The 15,671-nt window shown below is 44.1% G+C and overlaps 1 protein-coding gene across 1 annotated transcript in view; it reads left to right on the top strand.

Moving 5' to 3' along the window:
- Positions 1-15,671, top strand: part of ASAP1 (ArfGAP with SH3 domain, ankyrin repeat and PH domain 1) — a 187,288-nt gene that overhangs the window by 64,539 nt on the left and 107,078 nt on the right. Inside the window, exons 7-10 of the mRNA XM_068238413.1 lie at positions 1,953-2,027; positions 3,490-3,539; positions 3,701-3,830; positions 8,763-8,848. Of these exons, the coding sequence (XP_068094514.1) occupies positions 1,953-2,027; positions 3,490-3,539; positions 3,701-3,830; positions 8,763-8,848 (341 nt within the window). The remainder of the gene's footprint in view (positions 1-1,952; positions 2,028-3,489; positions 3,540-3,700; positions 3,831-8,762; positions 8,849-15,671) is intronic.

The following is a 15,671-nucleotide window of genomic DNA, read 5'->3' as shown; positions in this document are numbered from 1 at the left end:
TTTTACAAAATGCTTAGGGATCTGCTTTACTCATGAGAACCGAGAAAGCTGCTCTGTACGGGTGATGAAATGTCCAGATACCTCATATTTTTGAGTATTGTTATGCAGTTTTGGCTGAAGCCAGCCTCTGATGTTTCTTATGATATGTTCATCTCATTGAGTTGTCCACATGTGCTTAGCGGTCACTTCAGTGAGAAGACGCCTCAGTGACACAGCTCTGCCTGTATTGTTACTCTCTCTTCTTTGATGTTTGCTGTTCTGGTGTTTGTATTGTTTTGTGGTTTCTCCGTTATTTGTAAAACGTCATGCCTGATAAAAGAACAGAGTGTTCTGTAAAGCTCGCTCTGAAAAGCTTAGAAAAGGCATTACCCAAATGTTCATTTTTCTTTATGCACAACAATCTATCCCTCTGCACCCTGGAGTATAAAGATATGGCATTTCCCCTCTAACCCCCAACATACACACACGCACCCCTTCTACAATCAATGGCTTTGGGCAGTTACCGGTAATTATGAATACAGGAAACCGGTGATGTATGCTGGGAGAAAAAATCCAGTAGTAACTGATGCAACTGAATGAGGAAGTTCCTGTAGGCATAATCATGTGACCACAGCCCAGGGGAAATATTATGGTCTTCACAGACTGAACATAGAATATATTGTGGTTGTTTTTCAGCCCCTGAAGTAATGGAAAATCACTTCGTTCTACCGCAGACATGTTTAAGTAAATTTGTATTGAAGGATCACTATCATGAAAATTGATGTGCACTGTGCGGAAAGAATTGATTTCTTCCTGAATCAGTTCCCTTGAGAGAGGAATCGACCATTTTGCCACATCAGGTGGCGGTAAAAATCTGACAGGTTTTGGGCTAGTCTATCTATTCAAGGGGATTCTCTGTATCTACTTCGGTCTTTACAAAAGCAATCCCTGGAAAGGATCTATACAAAAATGTCAGCCAGCCTCCCTACTAGCTTGCACACTATTTTTGCAGGTGTGCTGAGCAATTGCCGTTTACAATATAAAGGTCCACTGGTGCCAGGTATCCCAGCATGCATTGCTGAGGCTAGGGTGATGATGTTTCTTTACATCATGCAGTGGTAGATAGAGGTCTGCTGTACCTGCATTGATGTTATCACATTATCATCATGACATTACCTATGACTGAACAGCGGAAAGGATAATTACCTTCCCTGCAGAATCTTCAGGGCTGTGGAGTTGGTTCAAAAATCATCTGACTCCTCAGTTTATGAAACCTCCGACTCCAGGTACCTATGGTAGCTTGGAATCCGATTCCTCGACTACGACTCCTTAGTCTAATACTTACCAGGGATGTGGATTTGGTACAAAAATCATCCGATTCAGACTCCTGACTCCGACTCCTCAGTTTATGAAACCACTGACTCCAACTCCATCTCCAGGCACCCAAAATTGCTTTGACTCCGACTCCACAGCCCTGAGAATCTTTACACTAGCAGGTGCAGAAAGAGAGCAGCAAAGATTGCCTCTGACCCCTCCCACTTTGCTCACTCCATCTTCCAACTTATGCCTTCTCAAGCTTATGCCTTCGGTGTGAGATACCGGTCTGTCGCAACAAAAACTTCCAGGCACAGAAACCGGTTCTTCCCTCAGGCGGTATCCATGCTCAATGCAGAACCGCACTAGATCTACTAGGACTGGAAAGCATTACAGCATAGAATGGAAAATGAACACTTGTCACCATGTTTGCTATTACTTTAACTTGTATCCTGCCCTTGACTTGCAATTCCCTACACTGTCTGTCCTTGTATTGTTTTGTCTGTCACTGTCTTTCCTTGTATTGTTTTGTCTGTGTCTATTAAGCAGCTGCCAAGTCAAATGACTTGAGTGCAAACTTATTTGGGCAAATAAAATGTAATTCTGTGCCTGACATTGCTATTTTGCTTTATTAATGAATTGTGCTCCTCTTTCCTCAGCTGCAGGGTTTAAGCCACAATGTCATCTTCACTTTGGACTCGCTTCTGAAAGGAGACCTCAAGGGAGTAAAAGGGGTGAGTGACATGTTTGTGGCACTCTGTGTTTCATGGATTGTCAGTAAAGTGTGTGGAAATACTGTACAGAATCACATGACCTGATTCCACCCAGTGCTGGAAGACTATAATGTATGCGACTACAAACTAATGGTATGTATTTATATAGCACTGACATCTTCTACAGCACATAGTCATGTTACTAACTGTACAGAGGAGCTCACAATCTAGTCCTATCATAGTTGTAGTCGAATGTCCTACCATATTATTATTATGAATTTATATAGCGCTGACAGTTACAGCACTTGATAGAGTACATAGTAATGTCACTAACTGTTCTCACAAGGAGCTCACAATCTAACCCTACTATAGTCAGTCTAATCTCCTACCATAGTATTATGCATTCCTATAGCACTGACATATTCTGCAGCACTTGACAGAGCATAGTCATGTCACTGACTGTCCTCAGAGGAGCTCGCCATCTAGTCCTACCATAGTCATAGTCTAATGTCCTGCCATATTATTATTATTATTATTATTATATATAGCACTGACCTCTTCTGCAGCACTCTACAGAGTACATAGTCATGTCACTGACTGTCCTCAGAGGAGCTCACAATCTAATCCTACCATAGTCTAATGTCCGGCCATATTATTATTATGTATTTATATAGCACTGACATCTTCTGCAGCACTTTGCAGAGTACATGGTCATGTCACTGACTGTCCTCAGAGGAGCTCACAATCTAATCCTACCATAGCCATAGTCTGTGATTGCGGTCAAATACATGCACCCATGTTGACGACATTTTCTTTTTAATTCCAGCTAAGATATATTAGAGATGAGCTGTGGTTGTAGTTGCTGAAAATAACTGCAGCACTACAAAATGTATGCAGTGTAGAAGTGGATCACATGTCCGATCTGATTTCTATGGAGGTGAATAGACAATCAATCTGAAATCAGATCGACATGTTGGAAATAATCGATCAAATAAACAGTAAATCAGAAAATCTCATTGTACGTGCCAGGCATACACTGTACAAATCATACTGTACAATTTTGCATTTAATTGTAATTCTGATCGATATTATGATTCACATTTCGATTGAAAATAAATTAAATGCATTGTTCTGCCGCGGGGATGCAGCGAATCAGCTTAGAGAGCCCAAGGCGGCTATTTTGAATCTTAAGAGAACACAGGCATGTCCTGTGCATAATCACATGCCTCTGTGTCTCTGTATTGCCGCCTCTAGTTCTCCCCGGGGTCTGCTGTGCCCCCCCGAAAAAAAGCGCCAGATTAGCGACAATCTGCCTTGGGTTCTTGCCGCTAGCCTCAAATACATGCCTCGGGTTCTCTTTACTGACAACTGCAAGATAAAGAGGTAATTTATTAGGCTTCAGACTCTCTTTAAAGTTATCTATTGTATATTTTTTTGTCTTTCTTTTAGGATTTTCTAATTATTTTTTTTCCCATCTTTTAAGGACCTCAAAAAGCCATTTGACAAGGCCTGGAAAGACTATGAAACCAAATTGTGAGTGTTTTTGTATTGTTTATTAATGCTGAGATGAGTGAAGTTAGTATCACTGCATGATTGTGGCTGACTTGTTATAGTGAGCTCTCTTTATTATTATTATTATTATTATTTTTTACTTCCATTTAATAATGTGGTTTGCATTTGTTTTCTCCTTTTAGCACTAAAATCGAGAAGGAGAAGCGGGAGCATGCGAAGCAGCACGGGATGATCCGGACGGAGATAACGGGGGCGGAGATAGCGGAGGAGATGGAGAAGGAGAGGCGGCTCTTCCAGTTACAGATGTGTGAGGTTGGTTGTGGTCGGATCTGCTCTGTAACGCTTACCACACTTGGCAGCATCCTTGAGGCCGTCTACACCGGGGACTAATCCGAGACACACTGACTGGGAGGGGCTGGCAGGTGGAGGCGGTGCCTCGATGATTTCAAATGGATTTCATGCTGAAATCTATTGAAAATCTGTCAGCAGTGTGTGGGCAGGCAGTAGATTATTATTTAGTATTTATATAGCGCCGACATCTTCCTCAGCGCTGTGCAGAATGTATTGTCTCGTCACTAAAGGGGCCCATAAACTGGTCAATTTAAAGAGAACCAAAGGTGGGTTTTAAAAATCCTAATTGTACACAGAGGCTGGGTCTGCATATAATGCCCAGTCTCTGTTGCTATATTGTCCCCCCCCCCCCCCCTGCGCTCTGTTTGCCGCCATAAATCAAACAGCCGTGCTAGCGACATGCAGCGTGTCGATAGCCGTCTGTTTACATGGCCACTGTCACTCACTGACACTCCCCCGCCTCCTCCATATCACCGCTTCCCGCCTGCGTCCCTTCTCTCTCCGCTGATTGGAGGGAAGGGACGCAGGCAGGGAGCGGCGACATAAGAGGAGGCGGGGAAGCGCCGAGAGTAATACGGCAGATGTAAACAGCCGGCTATCGACACGCTGCATGTCGCTAGCACGGCTGTTTATGGGGGCCAGCAGAGCGCGGGAGGGTCTGTGGTGAGAACAATATAGCAACAGAGGCTGGGCATTATATACAGACCCAGCCTCTGTGTGCAATTAGGATTTTTAAAACCCACCTTTGGTTCTCTTTAAGCCATTGATTCTAAGGAATCGATTGATCAATCAGAAATCGATTCTATTAAATCTATCGATCGATTTGCGGCCGATTTCGATCGATTTAATCTATCTGATAGGATGGAAAATCTAGCCAGCAGATCGATAGAGTTGCATTGAATCTAAAGGTGCCCATACCCTGAGCCGATTAACGGCCGATCAATCGCAAATCAATTGACCAATCGATCGATTTGCGGCCGATTTCGATCGATTTCAATCGATCTGGCAGGCTGGAAAATCTAGGTCGATATGTTGAGATTGCTTATCATTTTGCATTGGACCTGATGGAAATCTGATGGAATTTTTTAAATTTTCAATAGATTTCAAACTAAAATCTATTGAAAATCTGTTCCTAGTAACAAATGTTCCTAAACACATCAGATAGATAAGAAATCTATCTGATGATCTATCTGCTGCTAATCTAACAAGTGTATGGCCTGCTTAATGGTCCAATAATGCATTTAGATCGATTTCCAATAGATTTCAGAAAGAAATCTATTGGAAATCTGTTCTTAGTGTGTGGCACACATCAGATAGATTCCTGTCCGATTTGACTTGGCAGGCATCTGTCAGAAATCTTAAGGGGCCCATACACTCAGCCGATTTTCTGGCCGATCGATCCCGATCGATCGATTGAAAATCGGTTGGCCAATCGACCGATCGATGGCCGATTTCGATCGATTTCGATGGATTTCCATCGACCAGGCAGGATGGAAAATTTAGGTCGATCTGATGAGATTGCTTATCAGTTTGCATTGGCCTTAATGGAAATCTGATGGCAAAAAAATGCCATCAGATCGAATTTCAATAGATTTCAAACTGAAATCTATTGGAATTCTTTCCTGGTAAAAAATGTTCTAAAAACGCATCAGATAGATCATCAGATGCATTTCTTATCTATCTGCTGCCAATCTGACGAGTGTATGGGCACCTTTATGGTCGAATCTGCTGCAAATCTATAAGTGTATGGCCACCTTATCTGTCCCTCAGAGGCGCTCACAATCTAATCCCTACCATAGTCCTATGTCTATGTATGTATCGTGTAGTATATGTATGGCATTGTTCACACTGCAAGCGCTTTTTAAACGCTAGAGATTTTAAAAGCTCTTGCTAATGTAATGCTATGGGGGATTTTTACCAAACCACGTTGCTCCAGTGTGCACAGACACATAGGATAACATTAGCAGGAGCTTTTAACATCACAAAGCGCTCAGAAAAGCTCTACTAGTGTGCACCAGCCCTATCACAGTATAGGGATTTCTTACAGAAATCTTAAAGTGGACCTGAACTCAGAACTCCTCTCTGCTCTAAAAGATACACAACAGCATAATAACCTTTAAACATAAAAAAATTATTTGTTACAGCTGATACAAATCCTAAAATAAAGCTGCAGGGTGTCTACTTCCTGATTCATGGAAGCAGACATATTGTTAACAGCCTGTGCTTTCAAATGGGCTTATCTGCCATCTCTGCAGTGGCAGTCATGTGACATGGGGGGGGATCAAACTCAATTGTAAAACATAGTCTAAGTTGCGGGCCAAATTGTTTATTTGAGCCTTCTTAATAGATGTTCAATCTTAATAAAGTTTTGTAACCATTGCAATCGTAGGGTTGCCTATATCCCTGCTCCTCCCCATTCCGTAGAGTAGCACAGTGGAGCAGTTTAATATTTAAGAAAAGGTGGGGGGAAAGGCTGCGTGTCCCTAAACACATGCTGCACTTGAATGGTTAATCACACAGGCATACACTGCCTCTGCTAGACTGAAAAATGCATGCCCTGCATCCAAGACAAGTGCTAACATTTATTAAACTAGGAGGAACTTTAGCTTCCAATATGGTTTGCATGCAAAGTATATTATACTAGACACTTGCGCCACGGTGAGGCAAACCTCCGGGCAAGTGACCTAACCTAAATTTAAAACCTTGGGAGCAGCTAAGCAAAAAAAATGTGTAACTTACATTTGGTGGAACAGCGAGGAGAACGCCAGCGCATACCACTAAGGCTGCATCCGAAATGACCACCAGCTCAGTGTGCAGCACCTAAATAGATTTTCTGCACAGGTTAGCTGCTCCCAGCCCCTCCTCCTGAGTTTCCTGTTTGCATAATAAGTAGTAGCAGATTTGCATATGATTTGCATCTGAATTGAATGCAACGTGTGCAGAAAATCTATTTATGTGCTGCACACTGAGCTGGTGGTCATTCCGGATGCAGCCTTAGTGGTATGCGCTGGAGTTCTCCTCGCAGTTTAATATTTAGCTGCTCCAGTGCTGCTTTGGGTCGCCTATAATCTGACAGCCACACGCTCTATGCAGCGTACCTCGTCACGTGATCAGGAGCTGGAGGTATGGAAGCACAGATGCAGGGAAGAACGGAAGAGACACAACAGCACTGGAGCAAGTATATATTACACTGCTCAGCTGCTTTGCTATGTGGAGAGATGGGGCTGGGGGAAAAGGTGTGTGTCTGTTTTATTAGCTACACAAGGCAGTCCTCTGCTGATTTTGCAGAGGATCTCATGGGTCTCGAACTGACAATTTTTCAACCAGAAACAGTCATCCTTTGGATGGGAAGGCCGTGTACTGTTCTTTTACTGCTTAGGGTCGGTCCACACTAGACCCGGTGGCAGAACATAATCCGCAGTCCGGGCTCCCGTTTTCAGAAACCGGAATGCAAACAGATTCGTTCTGGCCTTTTGCAGCAATTTTTTTTTGATCCGTTTGTGTTTAAAAAAACAAACAAAAAAAAAACAAAATCGATCCCTGAGGGGTAGCAGCCAGGGCGGGCGGAAGCGGGCACAGCGCCGTGGGGGTGGGGTGGGGGGGTCAGGCAGGGGGGGTCTCTCCCGACCCCCACCCTCACATGGGTCCCTGCTCCCCCTCCAGCTATGTGCTGCAAAAGTATAAGCGAGCAAGCGGGGGAAGCACCTTACTTCCACTGCTCGCCGTGACTTCCTGCAATGCCGCCATCTAGTGGGTGGCATTGCAGGAAGTCACGTGGCAAGCAGAGGAAGGAAGGTAATTACTTCCCCTCTCGCTCGCTCTTTACTTTTGCAGCAAATAGCTGGAGGGGAAGTGGGGATGGGGGGACCAAGGTAAGGGGGGGGGGTGACCCCCATTTCTCGCTGCTTTGCCCGCTATCCCCCATCCTGGCTGCTACCCCCTCACGCTACCTGGGGGACACCTATTGGGGTGACGTGAAGGGGAGGAGCAGGCAGTAGGCAATGCGGATCTCCCTCCGTTTTGTGTGCCAGAATAGCCTGTGTAGAGGGAGATCTGTTTTTGCACTGCTCTCCACTACCCCTCTGTGTATGCGGGAGCGATCAGGGTCTGTGAAAATCCTGCAAATCCGGACCCTGCGTTCAGTTTTTCAGCACGGTTTCCCCGGGTGGCCTGCAGATCCGTTTTTGAACAGGGTGAAGACGGCCTCTATTTTTAACATTGTTATCCATGGCCCCGGTTTTGATCCAGGCCCCAAAATGGAGCCACAGATACGTTTTAAAACCAGTGTGAACCGGCCTTACAATAATGGACATTGGAAGCTGTCAAGAGTCACATAAAATAGCGAGGAGGGCTGTGTTCCGCCCGCGGGCCCTTGAGTTTGACACCTGTGAACCTGAGAGATGTTAGTCTATTAGAAGGCTGCATAAAAGCTGGTAATGTGAGAGCGAAGCATTCCAGGCATTGTCACTAATGATAGTGTCACAGTGTAGCGGCCATGTTCTGTCGTCACTGTCCAAGGAGATTTGAAATGTCCCCCACGCTTAGTGGCCAGTCCAGTGACGTCTCCTCCAGCATTGGATATTAGCTGCGGACCTGTGCAGGTCTCAGCATTGCATCTCAGGATTGCGCCTTGGCTTTCATCTTGAAACCTGCTTGTGTTTTACCGTCTGCACGTCAAGAGGCTTCATACGACGTTCAATTGTACCCTTCTGAAAAGTATTGTAGCGAATGCTCTTTGTGTGTTATTACTGTAATTACATGCGGATGATTATATAATTAGATGCCTGCCTTAGAAACAGAGGAAAATACCCCTTGCGCTAAAACACAGCTTTGACTACCCCGAACGTGCAAGTGTGTAATTACCAACAAAATGCTGTATTTGTATCTTCACAGTATCTCATTAAAGTTAATGAAATCAAGACAAAGAAGGGCGTGGACCTGCTGCAGAACCTCATAAAGTATTACCATGCACAGTGCAAGTAAGTGCTCTCTGGCTGGCGAGGTGTGTGGTCTCTCGCTAGTCCTGTTCAGTCATTTTTCTTTTCATTATATATAAAAATATTAATATCACAAACTGTATGTATAAGGGCTTGTTCACAGATCTTGTCTGAAATGATCGGAACTTGCGTTTTATCCCATCTGACAATTGTGGCTGACACTTTTTTAACCTGTTAGAACGGGTAGGGATCCTTTTTGACTGAGAGCGCCATAAACGCCACATATTTTAAAATGTAATTCTGCGAGAGACATACAATATGTTTCATACTGGGATAGTGTGTATGTGCAGCAGAAGGCTGTCCTTGTTGCCATGGTGATGTGTATACAGTTGATCCTCCAAGTGTCAGACTCGTCTTCAGCTTCTCTTGGGTTTCAGCAACATCAGCAATGTCCCCGGAAGCCAGACAGGAGAAATGCAGACTAACAGCTTGCACAATTAGCTAGCTGACTTGGGGGTTGATTCACTTTGGACAAGATCCCCGCACTTTGGCTCAATAGACCCAATAGGCTGCTTGTCAAGTAACAGCCTATTGGGCCAATCAAAGTGCGGGGATCTCGCGCTACAAAGTCACTGGACCTGATTGGAGCGGCTGTTAGTTGGGGGGGGGGGGGGGTGGGGGCGGTGCGAGTAAGTTAGTAGCGCATGCATGCAGTAGCATGCCTACTTTGAAAATGTTACTTGCACTCATAACATACTAAAGTGGGCAAGCACCATCAACATATCAACAAAAACGTGGGGTAAGACCACCAGGGTCAATTATCATAAATTAAATAATCAGGCCTTGCTAATAGCACAAGGTGTGCAGAACGTGGAAAACAAACTGCAAACGATACAAGAAAAGACCTCCAAGAACCACACCAAACTGATAAGGCCAAAATGTAAATCACATCTTTATTTGAAAAGTTACATAAAAACACTTAAAGAGACACTGAAGCGATAAAAAAAAAATATGATATAGTGAATTGGTTGTGTACTATGAATAATTACTAGAAGATTAGCAGCAAAGAAAATATTCTCATATTTTTATTTTCAGGTATATAGTGTTTTTTCTAACATTGCATCATTCTCTAATATGTGCAGATTGCACAACACTCAGCATTCAAAATGAGTCTTTCAGAGCAGTCTGTGAAGTAATGACCTCTCCTCTGGCAGAGAAAAAGTAAATAGTCCAGGAACCGATGAGATAATAAAAGTCAGATAACAGCCCTCTCCACGACTAACTTGGTCGGAGAGCTTAATGGCTTGTTTGCATAGAGATAACAACTGGAGTTTCTCAACTCTTCCTGTACTGGAAACAATTACACTGATGTATCTGATCTTAATGTTTTATTTCTTAGCTGTGCTACACATACAAATCATAATATCATCATTTTTTTTTTCGCTTCAGTGTCTCTTTAAAATCAAACATATCTGAAGGTAGGGCACATATATCAATATTATATCAAATAATCACAATCTTAACTGGGCCCTCAAAGAGGGAATAAAATGTCACAGTGCTAGTGCATAGTGCAAAAAATAAATAAATTACCATAGGCAAAGGCACATTTAACAATAAGTACTACTGTACATAGAAAGTCAGAGGGAAACCGAATCATCACAAGTAGAAACACAGTCAAACTAAAGCGCAGTGCTGAATGAATAGAACTATGTGCATCTGAATAGGAAAATAGCACAACAGTGTGATACGATCCCACAGCTGGGAAAAGTAAGACTAAACAAAGAAAAGAGTGTAACAGATCCCTCCTAGAAAGCCCAAGGGAGCCCTTACCTGCCGCTAGCGTTTACACCCATCGGCGTGATGCGCTCGTAGGAGGGTTTAAAGAAAATAATTCGATTTGCCATTGTTTTGCAATGGCAAATCGAATTGAATCGAATCCCGATAGGACATGTCGAATTTAATCGGATCGTAAATAGAATCATAATCTAATCGCAATAATACTAATACTTTGTCAGTAATGTGCTTCAGTTACAAAACCTGTTATTATGCTAGAAGAAGAATATTACCCCTAAGCATATAGACTGTTCGATTGTGAATATAACCTGTGCTGATTTTATATGCTATGCAAATTTATTCCAATAAAATTTGTGTTAAACAAGAAAAAAGAATCATAATCGAATTGCACAAAGAATCGTATCGTGTAGATTGGGCTTAAAACCAGTTGGTCTTATGTTGACATTTAAAGGACAACTGTAGCAAGAGTGATATGGAGGCTGACCTATTTATTTGAATCATGGGTGAATCACACCAGAAACAAGCATGCAAATAATCTTGTCAGATCTGACAATAATGTCAGAAACACCTGATATGCTGCATGCTTGTTCAGGGGTTTATAGCCAAAAGTATTAACCACTTCTGGATGCTGCAGACTCTTATCTACGCCCCTGCAGTAGATAAGCGTCTGCAGTATGTTTGTTTACCGTCGCCGCCGCGATCAGCGCACTTCTCCCATCCGCTATCGCCGCTTTCCTGTCCCTCCCTGATCAGGAAATGCTTCCATCCCCGATCTCTGAGTCTGCAATGACTCACAGTGCAGATTAAAGAGAGTCTGAAGCGAGAATAAATCTCGCTTCAGACCTCAGAGTTAGCAGGGGCACGTGTGCCCCTGCTAAACCGCCGCTATCCCGCGGCTTAACGGGGGTCCCTGATCCCCCAAATCCCCTCCGTAATGCGGGGGAGCGCGTATCTCCGCCTCTCCCCCGCCCCTCTCAGTCTTCCTTCACTGAGAGAGGCGGGGGAGAGGCGGCGATGCGCCGCTGACAGACGCGACTGGAGGCAGGGCTGCAGCCGTTAGCCCTGCCTCCAGGAGCGACCAAGTCTGCGACCAAGTGTCGCAGTGGGGGGTTTGGGGGTCAAGGGACCCCCGTTGAGCGGCGCTATTGCGGCGGTTTAGCAGGGGCACACGTGCCCCTGCTAACTATGAGCTCTGAAGCGAGATTTATTCTCGCTTCAGAGTCTCTTTAACAAAAATACCCCCAGAAACCAAATGTAAACATTTCGTTCCGTGTTAGATTTACGGAACAAAGAACTCCATAGCGCCATCTTGTGGCCAAAAAGTAAAAATACATCCAAAAACAGTCTAATACCCTAACCCATAGGGTAATTAAATAGTAACCTCTTCCTCCTCACCCCATAGTTACCACAAGAAAACACTTGTAAAAATAAAAATAAAAAAAATACACCATTAAAAAAAAAAAATATATATATAAATGGTTACCTTAGGGAATTTGTTAATATGTATGTCATTACTGTGGATTTTGTAATTAAAGTCTTGGAATAATTATTATAATATAAAAAACACTAAACGGAAAAATAGACACCTTCATTTCCAAATAAAATATTATCGCCATACTTTGTACTAGGGACACAGTTTAAACGTTGTAATAACCGGGACAAATTAGCAAATAAAATGTCTGTTTCATCATCAATAGCACATTTTATTTTTAAACTACAATGGCTGAAAGCTGAAAATGGTGATTTTTTTTTTTTTGATTTTTTTTTTACTTCTTCCTTGCAAAATACATATAAATAAAATAATGGTTTGCAAAAGTACTGCCCAGAGAAAGCCTGGTTTGTCCTGCAAAAAATTATATAGATCATGTCAGTGTGATAAGTAGCAATAAAGTTATTGGCGAATGAAATTGCTCTGTTCCTGAAGGCGAAAAAACCTGTGATCCTGAAGTGGTTAAAGGCAGTGGATCGACAGAATAGCCAGGCAACTGGTATTGTTTAACCACTTAAGCCCGAAGGGTTGAAATTTTTTTACATCCGAGCAACTTTCACCCCCCATTCATTTGCCAATAACTTTATCACTACTCATCACAATTAATTGATCTATATCTTGTTTTTTCCGCCACCAATTAAGCTTTCTGTGGGTGGTATATTTTGCTAACAGCCACTTTACTGTAAATGCATTTTAACAGGAAGAATAAGAAAAAAATGGAAAAAATTCATTATTTCTCAGTTTTCAGCCATTATAGTTTTAAAATAATACATGCCTCCATAATTAAAACTCACGTATTGTATTTGCCCATATGCCCCGGGTATTTCACCGTTAAAATTATGTCCCTATCACAATGTATGGCGACAATATTTTATTTGGAAATAAAGGTGCATTTTTTCCGTTTTGCGTCCATCACTGTTTAGAAGCCCATAATTTATTAAATCATATTGATATACTCCTTTGACATGCATATTTAAAAAGTTCAGACCCTTAGGTAACTATTTGTTTTTGTTTTTTTTTATTATTATTATTGTAATTTTTTTTTTTTTTTTTAATTTAAACTTGTATGTGGGTATTTTTTGGTGTGGGAGGTAAACAGGGTTTTTTTTTTATATATTTATATGTTTATCTGTAAAACTTTTTTTTTAGGTGTAATTTGCTATTTGGCCACAAGATGGCCAGAATCAAAAAGTCCTGGGAGCGATCGATCTCGCTCCCAGGCAGAAGAAAGGAGACCAGAGCTCAGAAAAGCCGCAGCGTCTGAAGAGACGCTGTCGGCTTTTCTCCGGGGGGGTCTGATCAGCGAAAGGGATTTATAATCCCTTTCACTGATCGGTGGGCTAGCGGCCAGCAGCGGGGGCGCGCACGGGGGGGGCCCGCGAGAGCGCGCACGACCCGCGGGAGTGTGCGCAGCCCAACTGGACGAGAAATCTCGTCCAGTTGGGCTTAAGTGGTTAAAAGGAAATAAATATGTCAGCCTTCATCCTCCTCTCATTACAGTTGTCCTTTAGGCTTCTTTCACACTAAGACCTTGCGTTAGGTGCTACGTTATAGTCGCATAACGTGCACCTAACGCAACGCATGGTGGTGGTGGCAGAGGACGTTAGCAAAGAGTCGCGTTAAGCGGCTCTTTGATGTGTCCGTGATGCGTACTATAGTACGCATGCGCTGGTGGAGACCACGTGAGCTGAACACTCCACATCACGTGGTCCCGCCAGTGACGTCAGCACAGTGCAGTGAATATTAATTAGCCATGTGGCTAATCACTGCGCCTGTGCAAGCAGGCTAACGCGGCAAAGCCGCTCTTAACGCCGTGGCATGCTGCACTTTAGATTGACGTGCAGCGTTACAATGTAAGGCAGGTAGAGAAATGCAGAAAAGTCGGCACTGCTGGTACTTCGTACATTTATTCTTCACAAGTGGCAAACATCATATGGATACATGCATGAAAAAAAGTATTGGACATACCATATTGTTGGAGGCTGTGACAGGTGGTGGGTGCAGGGCACAGAGTAGCCTTACGGCCGTTTCGCGCTGGCAATGCGCTTCTACGGAGGCTACTCCGTAGAAGCGCATTGCCAGCGCGAAACGGCCGTAAGGCTACTCTGTGCCCTGCACCCACCACCTGTCACAGCCTCCAACAATATGGTATGTCCAATACTTTTTTTCATGCATGTATCCATATGATGTTTGCCACTTGTGAAGAATAAATGTACGAAGTACCAGCAGTGCCGACTTTTCTGCATTTCTCTACCTGCCTTCAATTGATTCTATCCACAAGCCAGAGCACGCTGTCTCCGTGTGTAGAGGCTGAAGCTCCTGCCGAAGATCCCTCCTATATGCCTAGTGTACTGTAGTGCCGACCCTTTCTTCCTCTTCCTCCTTCCCCGCAGCGTTACAATGTTATGCAACGTGGGCACTGTGAACAGCCCATTGCAGTGCGTTGGGGAGCGTTACAGGCTGCACTGACGTGCGCCTGTAACGTCTCACTGTGAAAGCAGCCTAAAAGGACACCTGAAGTGAGAGGCATATGGCTGCCATGTGTATTTTCTTTTAACCCTCCTACAAGCGCGTCACGCCAATGAGTGTGAACGTGGTGGCAACCCCAGGACTGCCTAATGCCAATTAGCGTCAAGTCCTGGGGCGGGGATTTGCAGGAGATTGCGCACGCCAAAGCGTGCATCTCCGCTTGGATGTCGGAGCTCTGCCTGATTGTAAGACAGCGAAACCGGCGCCCAATTAGTGTGTACAGCGCTGCGATCCACGGCAGTGCTGTACTGGGGACAGCCATGTGACAAGGCTGCCCCTCTGGAGGAGACTGGAGCGATCCGCTGTCATAGGCTGGCAGGGGGGAAGGATAGGAAAATAATAATTAAAAAAAAGTATATCTATTAAAAAAAAATGTAAACAATAAACAATCCTGGGAGCAATCAGAGCCCACCACCAGAAATCTCTGTTGGGCAGAAAAGTGGGAGGGGGGGGGGAAGAGTTGCATGGCCCTGCAGCGAGGCCTTAAAGAGAACCCGAGGTGTGTTTAAAGAATGTTATCTGCATACAGAGGCTGAATCTGCCTATACAGCCCAGCCTCTGTTGCTATCCCAAACCCCCCTAAGGTCCCCCAGCACTCTGCAATCCCTCATAAATCACAGCCGTGCTGTGAGGCTGTTTACATCTGTAGTGTCAGTCTCAGCTGCTCCCCCGCATAGCTCCGGTCCCTGCCCCCGTCCCTTCCCTCCAATCAGCAGGGAGGGAAGGGATGCAGGCGGGGACCAGAGTTCTGCAGGAGGCGGGGAGAGCAGCAGACTGACACTATAGAGATAAACACAGCCAGCTCTAACAAGCTGTTTGTCAGCAGCGTGGCTGTGAGTTATGAGGGATTGCAGAGTGCAGGGGGACCTTAGGGGGGTTTGGGATAGCAACAGAGGCTGGGCTGTATAGGCAGATCCAGCCTCTGTATGCAGATAACATTCTTTAAACACACCTCAGGTTCTCTTTAAAGCTGCAGTGGCCTTAATTGCGCAAAAAAATAACCTGGTCACTAGGGGGTGTAAGCCTACGGTCCTCAAGTGGTTAAACCATACT

Source organism: Hyperolius riggenbachi, chromosome 5, assembly GCF_040937935.1.
Source record: "Hyperolius riggenbachi isolate aHypRig1 chromosome 5, aHypRig1.pri, whole genome shotgun sequence".
NCBI lineage: Eukaryota > Metazoa > Chordata > Amphibia > Anura > Hyperoliidae > Hyperolius > Hyperolius riggenbachi.
Note: the sequence above shows the minus strand (reverse complement) of the source record. Positions and strands in the feature narration are given on the sequence as shown.